At 36.1% G+C, this 17984-nt stretch overlaps 1 protein-coding gene across 1 annotated transcript; it reads left to right on the top strand.

Moving 5' to 3' along the window:
* The first annotated feature begins 341 nt into the window (after nucleotides 1-341).
* LOC446147 (ovoperoxidase) lies at nucleotides 342-16367 on the top strand. The gene is made up of 14 exons (XM_041600366.1): nucleotides 342-713; nucleotides 1580-1719; nucleotides 2265-2406; nucleotides 3183-3376; nucleotides 5256-5426; nucleotides 6201-6440; nucleotides 9553-9793; nucleotides 10468-10720; nucleotides 11644-11819; nucleotides 12806-12973; nucleotides 13277-13446; nucleotides 13798-13918; nucleotides 14950-15125; nucleotides 15694-16367. Exons 1-14 carry the CDS (start codon nucleotides 649-651, stop codon nucleotides 15849-15851), a joined length of 2415 nt encoding a protein of 804 aa, XP_041456300.1. The 5' UTR covers nucleotides 342-648; the 3' UTR covers nucleotides 15852-16367.
* Nucleotides 16368-17984: the final 1617 nt, after the last annotated feature.

Here is a 17984-nt window from a genome sequence, read left to right on the forward strand (position 1 = left end):
GGTTTCCATAAAGTACAAAAGTGCTTACAAATGTGTAATGCATTGAAACAGGTGTCTCGCTAGGTCAGTGCGCATGAATGATCTTTTGTTGGCCATATATGACCCTCCCCTCCGAAAGTTAGAATTCACCACATTAAACAGAACCAAAACTGAACTGGTCAAAAGGAAAACATGTATGATTAGCATAATATTCAAACCAATTGTTCTTCAAACCTGCGGCTTTACATATTCAATGACGCAGCAGCTGGATCGAATTTTTGAACGAGGGGGTGGGGTGGACATGCAGACAACAAATGAAAGGGAGGCTATGATAAAAGAGTGTAAGGCCAACGAAAATAACTTGTAATATGTTAATGCTCGGAGAAACCTCAAAGAATTGAGTGTCAATTGAATAGTGAACATTACCATGGGGCGGGGTTGCTTGTGAAGTTGGCCTGGACTTGCATACGGTTTCTGGAAAAACGTCCCTCTGTGTGGAATAGAGAAGATGCGCCCTTGACATCAGTGTGCTTCGAGAAGGGAGTGGCAGAAGTAGCTATCAGTTAGCAACTTTTTTTGTATCAATAATCAATACTTTGAATCAGGAAACCAATTTTGGATGTAAGGAAATATTCATTTTGTTCTTTTGATTGACAACTGCCATAGAAAATGGTCTTCTCAAGCGGATCAAAATCTACTTGGACAAGGGTAATCTTGCCTTGCTGTCTCGTAACGTGAGTAAATTTTAAAGGTTATATTTCCTAGTCATCAGTAATCTCTGTGTCCTGAAATAAGGCTGGTTAGTTTTGGATGATTCTTTATTTTGATCTATAGTGCATGAATATTTGATTTTCGTCCAAAATGCAGTCAGATTTACTATGCACTAATTTCATACGCCTTGTGCCAAAACAACATAGATTTATTCAAATTATTTGTTTTCTAATTTAAAAGAAGGGTAGGTTAAATCTATATATTTAAATCTTCACCACGACAAAATAAAGCTTCACAAGAACATGGATTCGGGTTCATATATTGTTTAAATTTCATGTTTTTTTGTGGGGGCGATTTCATGACGGTATACACTCTCAATGATCTGTTAATCAACTGTGATTTATTTACCGCTTATATCTTTATTTGTACCCATTTGCAAGCTACTGAAATAAATATATATATATATATATATATATATATATATATATATATATATAATTTATGTTACATTTTCTTGAGTCTGTCAAAAAGGAATAGGGAGAAGAAGATAAGGAGAAAAAATGCGGTTTTGATGGTGGTAATGATGATGAAGAAAATAGATGGTGATGATGATGATGACGACAATGATGATGATGATGATGATGATGATGATGATAATGATGATGATGATAATGATGATGATGACGACGATGATGATGATGATGGTGATGGTGATGGCAATGATAACTGTAATAGAGATGATGGTGGTAGTGACTAGCTGATAATGATCGCGGCGATAAAGATGAGTGTGATGATTCAATCGAATTCAATCAAAATATTTAAAAAATGAAATAAACATGTATACTCTTCCTATTTAAAATATTGAATGCATAACAAACCATTCACATAGGTTGACTGCGCTGCTTCTAGCAAAGCAGAGTACATCTTATGTTCATCACCGTACGACGACTGATCTGAATGATGATATAATGAGGACCATTCAACATACTACCAAATGGGAGGAAATGAGAGAGAAGATCTATCTTACAGGTGAGAGAATGAAAGGGACAATATGGGAATAACGGTATCTGGATGATTCACATAGAGATAAAGTACGTTGTAGAAATAAGTAATTGGTCAGATGCATTAAAAGTTGTAATTCCCGTTGCTTAAGGTTTTTCTTGATTCCGTATGCATCTGACCCATTATATCTAGGTAGGAGAAATGGTGAGAAAAAAAGTGAACAATGAAAAGAGGGACACAAACAGAAAGAGACATATACACAGGCAGAGAGAGGGGGAAAGATACAGAATTTATAGGAAAAAAATGACATGTCTTAATATTGGAAAAAAGTCTTGAAAAAGTGGTTTTTGTTACAAGTGTCAAGAAGGTAGGCCTATGTTTGAGACTTAATGAACGTGCTTAATTACGGTGCTAGACCTATAAGCATTTTTTAAAAGAAAGTTAATCCTGAATGTATTTTGACTCTGAAGCTGTGTTATGTTTGTCGTACTATGCACCCATTTCGAATTCTTTTTAATAAGAAATAAAATGCTTTAATAATCACGGTGTTTATGACTTTTCTTTTATTACAGGGATTGGAAATAGACAAAAGAAAACTAGTCGCAGATCCCCTGAATACCTCCACCACCAATTCAACAAGCTTAACAAAAGAAGCAAGCGCTTCGCCATGGTTGCTAGGATTGCAGAAAATGTAACCAGGATTTACGGGAAAAGGTACTGAGATATGGCAAGAAAATCAGTTACACACACTCAATGCAAGTGTGATTCGGTACTTAATTGTTTATAAAAATGGAAACCATTCTTTCATTTTGTGTATTTTATAACAACGTTACTAGGATGTTTCTATTCTTTAGAAAACCATGACCACTAGTTCAAGTTGCTAGACATTTTTCTAGCAATCAATTATTCAGACTTTTCTTTGCACTAGCAAGAGCTTATAAATTAACAACAGATAATAATACTTGAACCTAAACAGAGAGAAAATAATTGTATCTAATTGTGTTACACAAATCTCCATAATGCTGTAGTGATTTTTGAGAAGAGTCAAAATTTTGACAGATCACTTTATTCATAAATAGGATAATAACCACTGACCACTGATATGTGGATGAGGAGCACTTGGTCCCAGTGGTTCCACGACACCCCCCCCTCCCTGAAAAAAAATGAAGAAAAAATCTACATATTTATTTTCTGAATAATATGCCCAAAATGATAAAGTTAAATTGAGTTCGATTGAAGAGGTCAACTTTTTCTTTTGCTCAGCTCGCGACTTCTAAAAACTGTTGCCCCTTCCGTCATGTTTATGTAGCCCCCTAAAAATATGGCTCGTTACGCCAATGCTCCTATCTGTCGCTGACAAGATTTGCATATGCAAAAAATATTGTTGTTGATCATTTTTATGTTTTCTATAGAGGGGATATATCTACACATAAATGGGTAAATCTTTATATGGTTAGATTAATATTCATACGCCCTAAATTCTTGATCAGGCAGATTAACTCCGTATCACCTGACGCTCTTCCTGAGCTATGTCGAATGGCCGGCTTCAATTTCACCTTCAAAGATTGCCCAGAATCAACAAGGATCCGCCGATTTGATGGGGCTTGTAACAATCTCGTCCATGTCAATGTTGGGAAAGCTTTCGCCCCATATCAAAGGTTCATCCCACCTGATTTTGCTGATGGTGAGTGTCCCGGCAAATGGTCATTGTCTCCCACCCACTGCTCGCGTTATAAGCCTTTTGTGATAATAACACCTAATGATCAGAAAACTTTCATCATAGTTTTCCTGAAATATGTTCTGGCATCTGTAAATGATTTGAGTTTTTTTTTAATTGTATAGATAGGGTTTCTGGGCCATTGTCATAACGAATGTTTTTTTTTTTTATTAGTCCCTTCCTCGATGAGAAATGTTCAATGGAACAACTGGCAGCAAAGTAACATGTTTATTGAGAAATAAATCAGAGGTGGTGGAACCAAGGGTTGGGAGCAGGGGGCACTTGCCCCCCCCCCCCATGCCCTTTTTTTCAAAATACATTTTGTAAAATACCTTCTTTTTATAAGTATAATACATCTAAGGTTAGAAAAGGAAAAATAATTTGGCTCGAGAATGTTCAGTTTTCAGGTTAAAATATCACAAATGTTCAGTTCGCGCTTCACGCTTGCATCATTTATGTTTTCGGTTACAAAAAGTGCTTAGAATGTCCAGTTTCAGCTTGGAATATCACAAATTTTCAGCTCGCACTTCGCGCTTGCATCAGCTATCGTTTAATATGGTACCCATTCCGTTCTTGGTTACAAAAAATGCATAGAATGTCCCGTTTTAGGTTGAAATATCACAAATTTTCAGCTAGTGCTTTGCGCTCGGATCAAATATCGTTTACTATGGTACTCATTATGTTCTTGGATACAAAAATTGCTTAGAATATCCAGCTTTCAGGTTGGAATATCACACATTTTCAGCCCGCCCTTCGCACTAGCATTATTCGATTGGGGAGATATAAAGCTGTTTATCAGTTTCTAAATGCTGTGTTTACTAGCTTTCTTTTCTGGTCAGTATATTACAAATTTCATTTCGCGCTTCGCGCTCACGCCAATTCTTTAGTAAGAGACACATCTTTATCACGATAACAAAACTGCTCGCAAAGTCTTATTAGTAGATGACATGTCCAAAACTTTGAGATCGCGATTCGCACTCGCAACATCTCGAAAGAATGCCATTTTAATTGTAATTTGCGTGATAATTAAAAATCCAACAACTCGCTCGCTACGCTCGTTCGCGCAAAATAGATGCTTCAGTGTAGATTTCATCAATCAGAAATCACTTCAAAAAGGCTTTGTTCAACTTAATTACTACAAAACATACATCTACTTAACGAAGTTGTTGATAATCTCGTGTATCAAAATTCCCATCTGGACATAAAAGTGCCCTTATTTGGTCCCCCAAACGAAATTACGTTCCGCTGCCCCTGAAATCAAATGAATACGCAAGAACCTTACAATATATTTGAAGTATAAACACCTCACACAAGACACGATGATATAATCAGGTTGACATAAAATGGTTGGATTTTACGATCTGTGTTTCTGGGATAAATAAGCGATAGAGCTAAATTATCATTCTTATTTGCGATATCTTTATTCACTTCTCTTTTTTAATCATTCATGCCGAAATTTACGAGAATATTAGGGCACCGATCATATCGATGCATTGAATTATCTTTGCTATGTTAGTGAGAAATAATGGTATGATCAAATATTATAGGCCTATCTATTGGGGGTAGCTTGATTGTTTTAACGATATGGGAACATTTTGGCACATGAAATGCGATCCAGCAAATAGAGTTGGGAACATTTTTTTGTATTTTAAGAATTTCTCACTGTCTTTCTAAAAAATGGTATCGTATTAATATCATCTAGGAATTCTGATGTTTATCTGGGTCTACATACTCTGCTAATATGTTGTCTGACAGTGTTTAGAAATGCTGAGGAGCACAATTTAAATTATTTCTCAGTTTCTGACTATGTATAAGCTCTAATAAACATATCTTAACTTGAATACAGGTATTCAATCCATTCGTCAGAGCGTACTTGGAGGTCCCTTGCCCACAGCTAGAACAGTCTCTTCGAATATCCTTCATTTTGAACATGTCTTTGAGCCAGGCTATACGGCAATTATTTCCCATTTTGGGCAGTTTCTGGATCATGACTTGACAAGTTCCGGGGCGGATTCAAGTAAGTTTACAACTCATGGGCAGTGATAGTGCTACAGGGAGTAGTTGGGTCAATTTTATAACAGGATATTAGGGGAAACCAATTAAAAAAAATCTTAATATTGCTATTGGCCTTTATCATATTTATCGTATTTTGTAATGATTATTTTTTTTATCTGAACCTGTTTATCTCAAGGGTCGAAATAATAAATTCTTAGATAAAATTAGATAAGTAGCTTAATTTTCTGAATAGGGTGATAAAATCAATTACAAATTCGATTTTGTTTTCACCAAATAGGTCAGATATTTTGCTCCACGTGTCATGCCACGCCCCTTAAAAATCTTTGGCTCATTTTGTGGTTAAATAAAATAAAAATAAAAGAAATCAGATCTATAGTTCTAAATTGGGCTTAACCTGCCCAAAAATTAACAATTTGCCCTACGAGTATAAAGAAAAATCTCCCATTTTTTATGGGATGTAAAGATGTAAGGTAGCCTTGAAAATTGTTTTATCGAAAATGTTCTACATGTTATCCCATCTTCCTTGTATATATTTTTATTGATTAATATGAATATCACGCTGTTTAGTGTTTACCATAAACACTTATTTACTTTTCTTGTATAGTCATATTGTTTACAATGTAAATTCATTTGTATTGATTTGTATGGTTATCATTTTATCTTTTGTAATCATTTCCCTTGTTGTATTATTGATTGAGTTGAGAATTAAATGAAATAAACTTGAACTTCCATTTACCATATTTATAATTCATCACTTATTGTTCCTGTCATGCAGGGGAATGTGATGACAACAACTGCAACCAATCGCCATTCTGTATGCCAATCATGATTGACCAGCCAGATGAGTTCTTTGACAAACCTTGCATGCCATTCGTTCGGTCCCTCCCTAGTCCTGGACCCGACTGTCAACCGGGACCACGACAACAGCTCAATCAAGTCACTTCATTCCTAGATGCATCTCAGGTCTATGGTTCATCCAAAACCGAAGCGGATTTCTTGAGGGACAAAACAAGAGGTAGTTAAACCAGGGGCGATGCCAGCTATAGGTATTGTGATAGGGGATGGGGCAAGATGACCTCAACAAAATCTCAGTTAAATTACTGGAGAACTGTCGAAATACCTTCTCTTTTAGATGTTCTTCCCTCTTCCATTTTCTTCACATTTTTTTTCTTTTCTCATTGTTTCCCCATGTTTTCACTACAACTTGAAAATCATAGTGAACGGTGTTCCTATCCCCTGTGGCGCCGCTTCTAAATAAAGGACGTGTCAATGTGATGTTTGTACAAAGGTGGATTAAGAATTATGCTGGTAACAGAAAAACGTAAATACTTTGCGGTTCTCAGTTCGCAATGGATTAGTCAGAAGGTGTACAAAGATTGTACCTTTCTCCACTTTATTTTTTTACACTTAAGTTGGCTTTCTTATTTAAAATGATAGTTTTTACTTTGTTATTACCATTGTTGACAAATTCATCTTCCATATTTTTCGAAAATGTAACTCAATCAAATGTACGAAAAGATAGGAAAGGGTCAAACGAAACCTACATTGTACTTTCACAGATCGAGTTCATGAGCTGCATACATCGTAGTTGGATCTGATTTGACTTGTCTTTTAACTAGATTGGATTAAAAGTATGACATATCTTAATTTTAAAAAAAAATTGACTTGCCTTCTAACTATTTTTACATCTTAGTAAGATATGACTTGACTTGTCTTTTAAGACGATTAGATTACGACAGTAATAACTATGTTTACATCTTAGTTAGATAGGATTTGACTTGTCTTTTAAGACGATTAGATTACGACAGTAATAACTATGTTTACATCTTAGTAAAATATGACTTGACTTGTCTTTTAAGACGATTAGATTACGACAGTAACAACCAGTAGCGGACCGTGACCCGGAGGAGACAAAGCATGGGGGGCACTGCATTGTTTGTGAACAATGCCGTGCCCCCCCCCCCAAATGCTTTGTCTCCTCGGGGTCACGGTCCGCCACTGGTAATAACTATATTTACATCTTATTTAGATAGGATTTGACTTGTCTTTTAAGACGATTAGATTACGTCAGTAATAACTATATTTACATCTTAGTTAGATAGAATTTGACTTGTCTTTTAAGACGATTAGATTACGACAGTAATAACTGTTTACATCTTAGTAAGATATGACTTGACTTGTCTTTTAAGACGATTAGATTACGACAGTAATAACTATGTTTACATCTTAGTTAGATAGGATTTGACTTGTCTTTTAAGACGATTAGATTACGACAGTAATAATTATGTTTACATCTTAGTAAGATATGACTTGACTTGTCTTTTAAGACGATTAGATTACGACAGTAATAACTGTTTACATCTTAGTAAGATATGACTTGACTTGTCTTTTAAGACGATTAGATTACGACAGTAATATCTATGTTTACATCTTAGTTAGATAGGATTTGACTTGTCTTTTAAGACGATTAAGTTACGACAGTAATAACTATGTTAACTTCTTAGATAGAATCTGACTTGTCTTTTAAGACGATTAGATTATTAACACAGTAATAACTATGTTTACATCTTAGTTAGATAGGATTTGACTTGTCTTTTAAGACGATTAGATTACGACAGTAATAATTACTGTTTACATCTTAGTAAGATATGACTTGACTTGTCTTTTAAGACGATTAGATTACGACAGTAATAACTATGTTTACATCTTAGTAAGATATGACTTGACTTGTCTTTTAAGACGATTAGATTACGACAGTAATAACTATGTTTACATCTTAGTTAGATAGGATTTGACTTGTCTTTTAAGACGATTAGGTTACGACAGTAATAACTATGTTAACTTCTTAGATAGAATCTGACTTGTCTTTTAAGACGATTAGATTATTAACACAGTAATAACTATGTTTACATCATAGTAAAATATGACTTGACTTGTCTTTTGAGACGATTAGATTACGACAGTAATAACTATGTTTACATCTTAGTAAAATATGACGATTAGATTACGACAGTAATAACTATGTTTACATCTTAGTAAAATATGACTTGACTTGTCTTTTAAGACGATTAGATTACGACAGTAATAACTATGTTTACATCTTAGTTAGATATGATTTGACTTGTCTTTTAAGACGATTAGATTACGACAGTAATAACTATGTTTACATCTTAGTTAGATAGGATTTGACTTGTCTTTTAAGACGATTAGTTTACGACAGTAATAACTACACTCTAAAAAAGGATTAGTGAAAATGACCAATCTGTTGGTTAATATGTGTTCGACCGATAAATTTGGTCAAAAGCAACCAAATTATTGGTTCAAATCGACCAAAATTTTGGTTGACTTGTGTTTTAAGACGATTAGATTACGACAGTAATACTATTTGACTTGTCTTTCAAGACGATTAGATTACGACAGTAATAACTATGTTTACATCTTAGATAGGATTTGACTTGTCTCTTAAGACGATTAGATTACGACAGTAATAACTATGTTTACATCTTAGTAAAATATGACTTGACTTGTCTTTTAAGACGATTAGATTACGACAGTAATATGTTTACATCTTAGATAAGATTTGACTTGTCTTGACAGTAATAAGTATGTTTACATCTAAGATGATTGGATTACGACAGTAATAACTATGTTTACATCTTAGTTATATAGGATTTGACTTGTCTTTTAAGGATGACAAGAAATTCCTGCGACATTTTCTCCGGTCTTAATATCCTTGAGGGCATTAATAAGGCTTGCATTGGCTATCATTTCGATTTCTTTAATAAAAATGGTGATGGTACAATGAATGGTTCACTAAGATAACAATTACTTTGATTTCCAATTCGATTAGTGTACGAAGATGGTTTAGACTTGATGAGTCCAAGGAAAATGATGACTATAATATCTGCCATTAATTCGTTATGATTCCCACTCATATTACTTCTTGAATTCATATTCCTATAACGTAAGCCTTATCTTGTCTATGATGTTAACATTTAAATTAGATGAGTCCTGCATTGAACCCCGCTTGTATCAATTTTATACCATGTTGATGATTCATTTATTCAGTCACATTTATAAAAAACATTTTATTTCTCTTTTTTCCAATTTCATTATTTTTTCATTAGGTCGAGGTCAGCTGCGATCTCTACGTGATCCAGTATCCCCTAACAATCGTCCATTGCTACCCCTGGATGAGGAGCATAAAGATTGTATATTTGAGCGCGTGGATAGGAAGTGTGGTCTGGCAGGTGACCATCGAGCTGCTGAGCAGCCCGGCCTTACAGCTCTCCATACACTCTTTCTTCGGATGCATAACTCCATTGCATCAAGTCTTGTCAATATAAACCCTTCTTGGGACGATGATAGGTAAAAGGCTTCTTTTTACATCATTATGCAGCAGAATTACTGCCAACGTTGGTAATATGTACATACGAAAATGTTTCTATAATAAGGAGGAATGTAGTCGAGGCCAATACTTCCGAGTCACGAGGTACCTGGGGAAAGCCTTCTCCAACAGACTTTTGAACACGTGGCCCGGGCCGAGGCCGAGGCCAAGGCCAGCAAAACGTTGCCTCGTGACAGTATAATAATTATTTGAACTAATATATTGACAGTCCCATATAAAGTGCTTAATTCGTTATCGGAAGTCAATTGCTCTATGATAATGCAACCTTTGTTGGTCAAAGTTTTGGTAACCGTAGGAATTGACAAACAGCGAGATAAAACCACTTACCCAATACGATATATAAAGGATTGCCTGTTTGACAATACATACACACACCCATCGAACAGCCAACCCACGTCACCACCATGTACACATGCACCCACCCTCACAAATACCCACAACACACACATGCATACTTATTTCATATCTTCACACACTCTGACAACCCTTAAACCCTCCACTACCCTCCAACACTATCTACCATCCACACCTACCCTTACACACGCACCCCCACACCCACGCACACAAATGTTTTAAAATATGCCTATAAAATCCCACTTCAGAAAAACAAAATCCATGTGTGTTCCTCTAACAGACTCTTCGAAGAGGCACGGCGGATCGTGGTCGCATCTTGGCAGCACATCGTCTATACTGAATACCTTCCGACGTTGCTTGGTAGGACATCCTTGATCAGTGACGGACTCCGTGGTCATCCCACAGCACAGTTCTTCGGTTACGATGTCGATGTTGACCCTGTGATCTCGAACGTCTTCGCGGGCGCTGCATTTCGCTTCGGCCACAGCCAGGTGCCCAATAACTTTTCGAGGGTAAACCAGGATTATCAGCCGGTGGGTACAGTATCATGGATGCTTGAATGATGAAAACTTTTAACCCTAAAAAGAGTTGAAGGTTGATTCATTCCCCTCCCCTCTCGTCTGCGGCTCTCAATATATATTTTTTACGGTGAGTTCACAACGCCTTGTTATTTCACGCCGAGAATTCACAACGGTGGGTTAGATTTAAAAGATTTAAATCAACCCATTGGTTAAGTTAATCAACATCCTAATCTCGATCTCATGATCTCATGACTATAGCCTCCTCTTAAATCTTGCGAGGCTATATATTATGAAATTAGGCATGTTAGGTATATTTTGAATCAACCCCCTGTAACATGCATTATACTAACATATTCTTTCAGGGAAATAAGATGTTATTACACCTCCACCCCCCCCCCCCCCCTCATGTGGAATGGTGTACTTTCTGATTTCTCTTAAGAGCTTAAGATATACTTTTTCAAATCTCATTATTTAAATCATTTACTTGTCAACCCAGTGCCCACAATTGAGTTGTATATGTACATGTACCTTCTTATTTCTAATCCTCTTTTCATATTTATACTTTTCCTATACCTTATAGGAACATGCATGCATTCTGCTATGTATGATGCCCTAAGAACCAAGTTATATATCTTATTTCTACTGGCCAACAATGATTTACAACATTCACATTTCCTCTTTTTTCTGGGAACACGATGAACTCTTAATTTTAACTCTCAACATGCTCTATAAATCCTATTGAGCTGCAGTGCGTCTGGTACAGTGCGTTTAGCGTCTTGATTAATTTAACTCATCTTCTTGTCCTGTTTCAGCAATTGTACGTTGACGTTTCTTTCATTTTGATGACGGTATTGAGACAAGCTTTCAATGCTTAGTTCCCGTCAATAGAAAGTTTATAAACAATACTAACTGATCTGAAACATTTTGGGTTGCAGGTCTTTCCACCGCTGCTTACAATCGAAGCATTCTTCAATGCCTCACATGTATTTGATGCTGCTAATGGTGGACTAGATTCCTTGATAAGGGGTATGTTAGTACAGCAGGTGGCCAAGGTTGATGGCTATATCAGTCGTGGATTGACTGCTCATCTATTCGCAGATCTTCCAGGAGGGTAAGATGTTTACTTGTATAGTTATATTGAAATTGATAGAGATCCCCCAAAAAGGCATTTAATGACAATACACAATGCAGAGACGCCCCCCTATGAAGGATGGAATAAGTTGGTATATTTTACCCCCTCAGGTCGGTCTATGGAAGACAAGCCAAAATAACCAACGCAACAGGCTTTTGAAAAAAAAAAAGCTGACGAAATTAATACTCATAAAAGTGAGGAAGGTGCATATTGTTTGGTTTGAAACTATTTTTATAATTTCATTTTATATTGATCAGAAAAGATGTTCCTAATCGCCTTCCCCCATCAAAATATCCTCGCTCCGAACCCAATCATATATAGTCCCATTAGTAACCACTTAGTAACCATATAGTAAATTGATTAATCCGATTGTTCTTTACAGTAATCGCACCAGGTGGAGGTGCCGTGGCCGAGTGGTATAAGGCGCCCGACTATACCTGGAAATTCCAGGGTTCGATGACTTCAATCCCCGGCCGCGGCACTTATGTCAATGAGCAAAGCATTTTAAACGACAATGCTCTTTTTTCTGCATTCAAAATTAATGAATGTAAATGCTATTTGCACTATTGGTAACTAGGTAACTTTATTGATGATGTTAACAGTGTTAACAATTTAAACAGTGATAAAAGTATCATTTCTATTGTTAAGATCATTTTGAATAATCATCATGGTCATTATCCACATCATCAATATCATAATTTCATAGTAGCAATAGTGTTATAATGGTAGTGATGATCTAGTTGCAGTAGTAGCAGTAGCAGTAGCAGCAAGAGTAACAGTACTTGGAGTAGTATTAGTAGTGTTTTAGCAGTCAGAATATTAGTAGTGGTAGTAGTAGTAGTAGTAGTAAAAATTATCCTCAAAATCCTAATATCTTATTCTTATTCTCCCCTCCACACTTTCCTCTCCTCCTCCCACTACTTCTTTTTATCCTTCTTCAATCTTATGTCCCTTCTCCACTTCAGAGAAGGGTTAGATCTTGGAGCTTTGAATGTTCAAAGAGGCAGGGATCACGGTCTCCCTAGTTATAATACATGGAGACAGTGGTGTGGACTGAGGAGGGCCAGAAACTTCAATGATCTCGCAAATGAGTTTGAATCAGGAGCAATAATCAAGTTCCAAAGGACATACAGGTATGTGGCCCTTGATCGGTTACTTTAGTTACACTTGATTTTATTTGAGTATGGCACGTTAGCCGGGTGCACTGAATTTTGGTGGGGAGTATATGGAGCTGTTGCTTCTCCAAATTTTCACCTGGGGGTTGGGGGTCTTCACTTTCCAGGAATTAGTACAATACGAAACTTTACGAAAAAAAAACACCCAAGTGCGAGCTTGATTACAAACGTTTGTTATGGAACCCAAAGAGCAGCCGAGTGAGCTTTGATCGTCCTGTATATATAAATATCTTGATTCTAATACCATTCCATTCTGTTTAGACATGTAGAGGACATCGATCTATTCGTTGCCGGTATCTCTGAACGTCCTATGCGAGGGGCGTTGGTTGGACCTACCCTGGCATGTATCATAGGTCGACAGTTTCAGACGCTGAAATTCGGCGATCGCTTTTGGTACGAGAATGCACAAGGAGATCAATCATTTACTGCAGGTAATAATTATAATATTTTTATCACTCAGATTCGTTAAGACGACCGTCTGCATTCTATATCGACCTCAAGCAAAAGATCAATGTAAGACCTATAATAGTGGCTATGATGCGATTGTAAGTTTTATTCACAACGATCACCATGATCACTCTGAAAAGAACGTACAAAAAACAAACGGTGCACGACCGGGTTGGTTTTAATTTACTGTTCAACAAAATTTAAATATAGATAATTTTGTCGATGAATCTAGCTAGGTCTTACGTTAACCCTCTCGAAATGACTTGGCGACGTCCCGGAAAATAATTAAAGGAAACAATAGTGATCTCCGTGATTTATTTCTTCTGAAATGACAGATCAACTGCAGGAGATCCGTAAGGTGACTATGGCTCGAGTGATATGTGACCATGCTAATGGAATGAGGACCATTCAATCTCTTGTCTTCAGGGAACCTACAAGATCTCCAGGCGCACCCGGGTGAGTTGTTGTCTTGAGTTCCAGGATATTTGCTCCGAAGACAATTACTCCGATGGAAAATCTTCATGTTAAGCCAGATATTAAACCTAAGCTGCAAAACAAAATAAACCCAAATCAGGCGCGGATCCAGGGGGGGACACAGGGGGCACGTGCACCCCCCCCCCCCCTTATGAAGCAAAATAAAAATTTGTGACGTAAAAATGCCATTAAAATTTTTTGGGTACGGAATATCCTTAATTTGTGTTTGAAAACCTTTGTTTGACTTGTAACAATTTTCCTCCGAAATATTTTCCCCCTTTTGGAAAATCCTGGATCCGCCCCTGACCCTATTCCTAATATTTACATTATTCTGAGCAAAAAACTCAATGACAATCCTAACTCTCACCCTATGCCATCTGAGATATTAAGAATTTCGTGTCACCGTTGTCTTGAATTGAAATATAATAGAATGAAAAGATTGCCGTGAAATTGACAGGATTTGCGAATTTTTGCTTTGATAAAGCCTATAATTTACATGTACATAACTTTCTTTTATATTTAGGTATATTAGGTGCTCCTCTGATAGCTAACATCTAATCGGAATGGAGTATATTCTTATAGAATTTCTTTCGCTTTAAATATACGACGTGATAATAATCCCCCCCCCCTGGGAAAACGTTTATATGAGCACGATAAATGTAATTGTGAACCTATCAAATCTTTGTAGTTTATCATCTATTTAATTGTATCCTGTACCAATTAAAGGATGAGTTTTTTATGTTCATAATGGCAAATTGTGAAGTAGTGGGGTTTTGATGATGGAGCCATTTATCAGTTGGGGTTTCATGATTCGTCCGTGCACTTCGATTAGAATATCATTGCGATTCCACAACTTATAACATGTAATGAAAATACAAGCATTCCTTCTTTAGTATAAAATAGTTGATTCTACGAAAAGGGTATTCAATGATTGATCCATCTTATATGGAATACTCAAACCATCATTAAAATGATACCTTCATGTTCACCGTGAGTTACTTTGTTTATTTCAGAGCTGAAAGGTCATTCTTTCGGTACAATAGTCGACATCAGTTCCCGGACATTGATGGCGAGTTACCTGGTTTTGCTAATGTTCGTGTAGCATGTAGTGATGATAATATCATACCGAGACTTAGTCTCGAACCATGGAGGAGTAGTGCAACGTTTAGGCGACAATCAACTGATAAAGGTTGGTACCGAGGGGCGTGACCCTTATACGGAGAGTGTTAGGGGCGTGCCTCCCTTCCTCCGTTGACGGGCAAAAATAGAAATAAAGATGAAACAATGGAAGGGAAGAAAGAAAACCAAGGATTTTATTTTTTTCTTTCCCTCCTCCCTCTTCTTTATCCTTGAATCCTAAAGGGATCATTAAAGGTTGGTATAATAGTTGGCACCACAGTAAAAAAAATCTTTGCGAAAGGAGAAAATTTGATCTTAAACCTAAACAAGTATGTCTTGTAAAAAGATTTTTTTCGAATTTTTTTTTTTAGTAGAAAGACAACCTTATGATTACGAGGCTAAAGATATAGCCTTGTAAGCTAAGATAATTATGATCAAACCATATTAGGACAACTTCGTGGTTACTTGCAGTGATTACTAAAGCCTCGTGTTGTTGAATAATCTAGTTGTCTTTAATTCTTTGTTTTATTTTTTATTTCGCTTTAGTCCATCTGTCATAAGATGGATGCAAATGATAAGAATGGAATGCTCTCATTAAAATTAATGTGTGATATTTGATGTTCGACTTCTATTCCCAGGAAACAGCCTGAAATCTGAGGATGGAGAGGTACTCTTGACGGTCAAGAAGAGATCACCTTGGTGGTACCGAGTACACGGATCTGGAAATGAAACTCCTCTCAACCTCCGACAAAACTTACAACTTCGAGAAAGAAAACGACCAAAGAATAACAACTGAAATGAAAGAATCGTGTCTGGATTAAAATTAAGTTTAGTTTTCACCCCCCATTAAGAGTTCCAATTATATCTGCAGACCAATTAATTAGAATTCGAGCATCTGAAGCAGAACCAGATTGACTTTGATGCACCAGATCATCTGGCGTATAACAATTTGAATAAAAAATAGTAACGACAATAACAGCCTTTTTCAAAAAAAAGTGCTGAAAGATTTTTTTTTTAGAATCAGTTAATAAATGAAAATCACATTTTGTGTCTCCATGTTTTAAACAATGCCCAGTTTTCAGCATGACCAATTGTTATAAGTATTAAAAGAAATGATTATCAATTTTGATGAAATTATTTATAAAAACCATATGAAAATGAGTTTTTTTTTATTTCATTGCACCTCCCCCTTCCATAGTTAATTGAAAACTATTTTGTATATTTTTTAACCATTTTTTTTACCAGAATAATTCCATTGGTAAGTGTGCATACACACATGAACTATTGATTTATGAAATGGGAAAATTTATATATTTATGTAAGTTTCGCCATGCATTACATTTCGATAGATTGCAACGTAGATGTGGCTTTTGTTTTTATTCATTAAAACAAGAAATGAAAATAAATATCAGACTCTATTTTCTTTTCTTTCCATCAAGAGTAGATTTTTAATATTGCTCATGTAGTATGAGGTTGAAAGTCGTCTAGAAACGAGGAAAGATGGAGGATTAGGTGTATGGTGGAGGGGTGAGAGAGAGAGAGAGGGGGGGGGAAGGGGTTAAAATAGTCTGAGGGGGGAGTGGTGATGGATCAAGAGTAGGTATGAAAAATGCCTGTAAAGAGAATTAAACCATAGGAGAGATGTAGGGAGAGGCAGGGAAGAGGAGAGGTTGCATCAGAATTACGAGCCAATGACGTAAATCTCGGTGATGGATGGATATAATAAGCCCCAAACTTTTCGGAAAGGGTAGAGAGGGTCTGAACAATCATTCCCACTTTCTGCGATCATATCCTGCTTGCCTGAAATCTGTGTTGAAGCGGAAAATTTTTAAATGTGCAATGATTAAATCAACATCGTTACAAAAACACTTAATACATCAATATCTCCCAAATCTGTAAATCTTATCACTTCCTATAGGAGACTTAAAATCGAAATAATTGACATAATATAAAATAAACATTTCAAATGTGAATAAAATTTGACTCGGAACTATGTTAATTAAAAATGTTTCCATTCTGCAATATTTTTTTCTTTTTTTTCGTTTGCAGCACTGTTCTATTTCCACGTTAATGAAAGTGTATGGTTTGTGATTGCCTATATAATTCATTTCATGAGGCATGATTGTTTACAACAGTGATGATCCATAGTTTTTCCATCCTTATCTCGCCTTTAACCAGTAAAGAAAGAAGTTTTGGGGCCCATGAAGACCACTACTGAAAGTTTGGTAAGACCTCGGAGACCATTGAAAGTTCATGGAAATACACATGGCCGGAGTAGCCGGGGAGAGGGTGGATCGAGGGGGTCCCTGGGTTCCGAGGAAACCCGCCGCTTGCCAAAGAAAAAAATATATTTATAGATAAAGATGAGCAAAGTGAATGAAACAAGGCGCTTAAAATATTTTATCTAGTTAAGTCAATATGCACCAATTATTCAGATGGCGATTCGAGTTTCGTAATTTTGTTTCGGTGAGATATATATATATGCAATTACGCATCCTGATCATGATTACAAACGAGCTGAATATAAAATAAATGTTCAGCTCTAGATGTTATTATTTTGCATTATTCGAATTCGCTCGCATTATTTGTTTACCATTATGTATCCATTCCTGAATTCCAATTTACAGTCCGAAATATGCACTTATTGTTAGGTTAGTACAAGCCTATCAATAATTTTCAATGCTTTGTAATCGCACTATTTTTTTAGTCAAACACCCATCCAACAATATACTCAGAATAACCCGTTGTTAGATCTACATCCCTCAAATTTCAGCTCATGCTTCGCGCTTGCATCATTTTAAAGTAACATAATAGCCCTAAATGTTAAACAAGCAGGGCTTATCTTCATTATCTCGATCTTAACGCTCACATTTAATATTTTGTTTAATAATAAACGAAACTCATTTTTTAATTGGATAAAAGCGTGCTT

This window comes from Lytechinus variegatus, chromosome 2 (assembly GCF_018143015.1).
Source record: "Lytechinus variegatus isolate NC3 chromosome 2, Lvar_3.0, whole genome shotgun sequence".
NCBI classification, from domain to species: Eukaryota; Metazoa; Echinodermata; class Echinoidea; order Temnopleuroida; family Toxopneustidae; genus Lytechinus; species Lytechinus variegatus.

Coding starts and splice junctions, on each gene's coding strand:
- LOC446147 (XM_041600366.1), top strand. CDS start 649: ATGGTCTTCTCAAGCGGATCAAAATCTACTTGGACAAGGGTAATCTTG. Junction 5,427..6,200: donor AAGTTCCGGGGCGGATTCAA/GTAAGTTTACAA, acceptor CCTGTCATGCAG/GGGAATGTGATGACAACAAC. Junction 6,441..9,552: donor CTTGAGGGACAAAACAAGAG/GTAGTTAAACCA, acceptor TTTTTTCATTAG/GTCGAGGTCAGCTGCGATCT.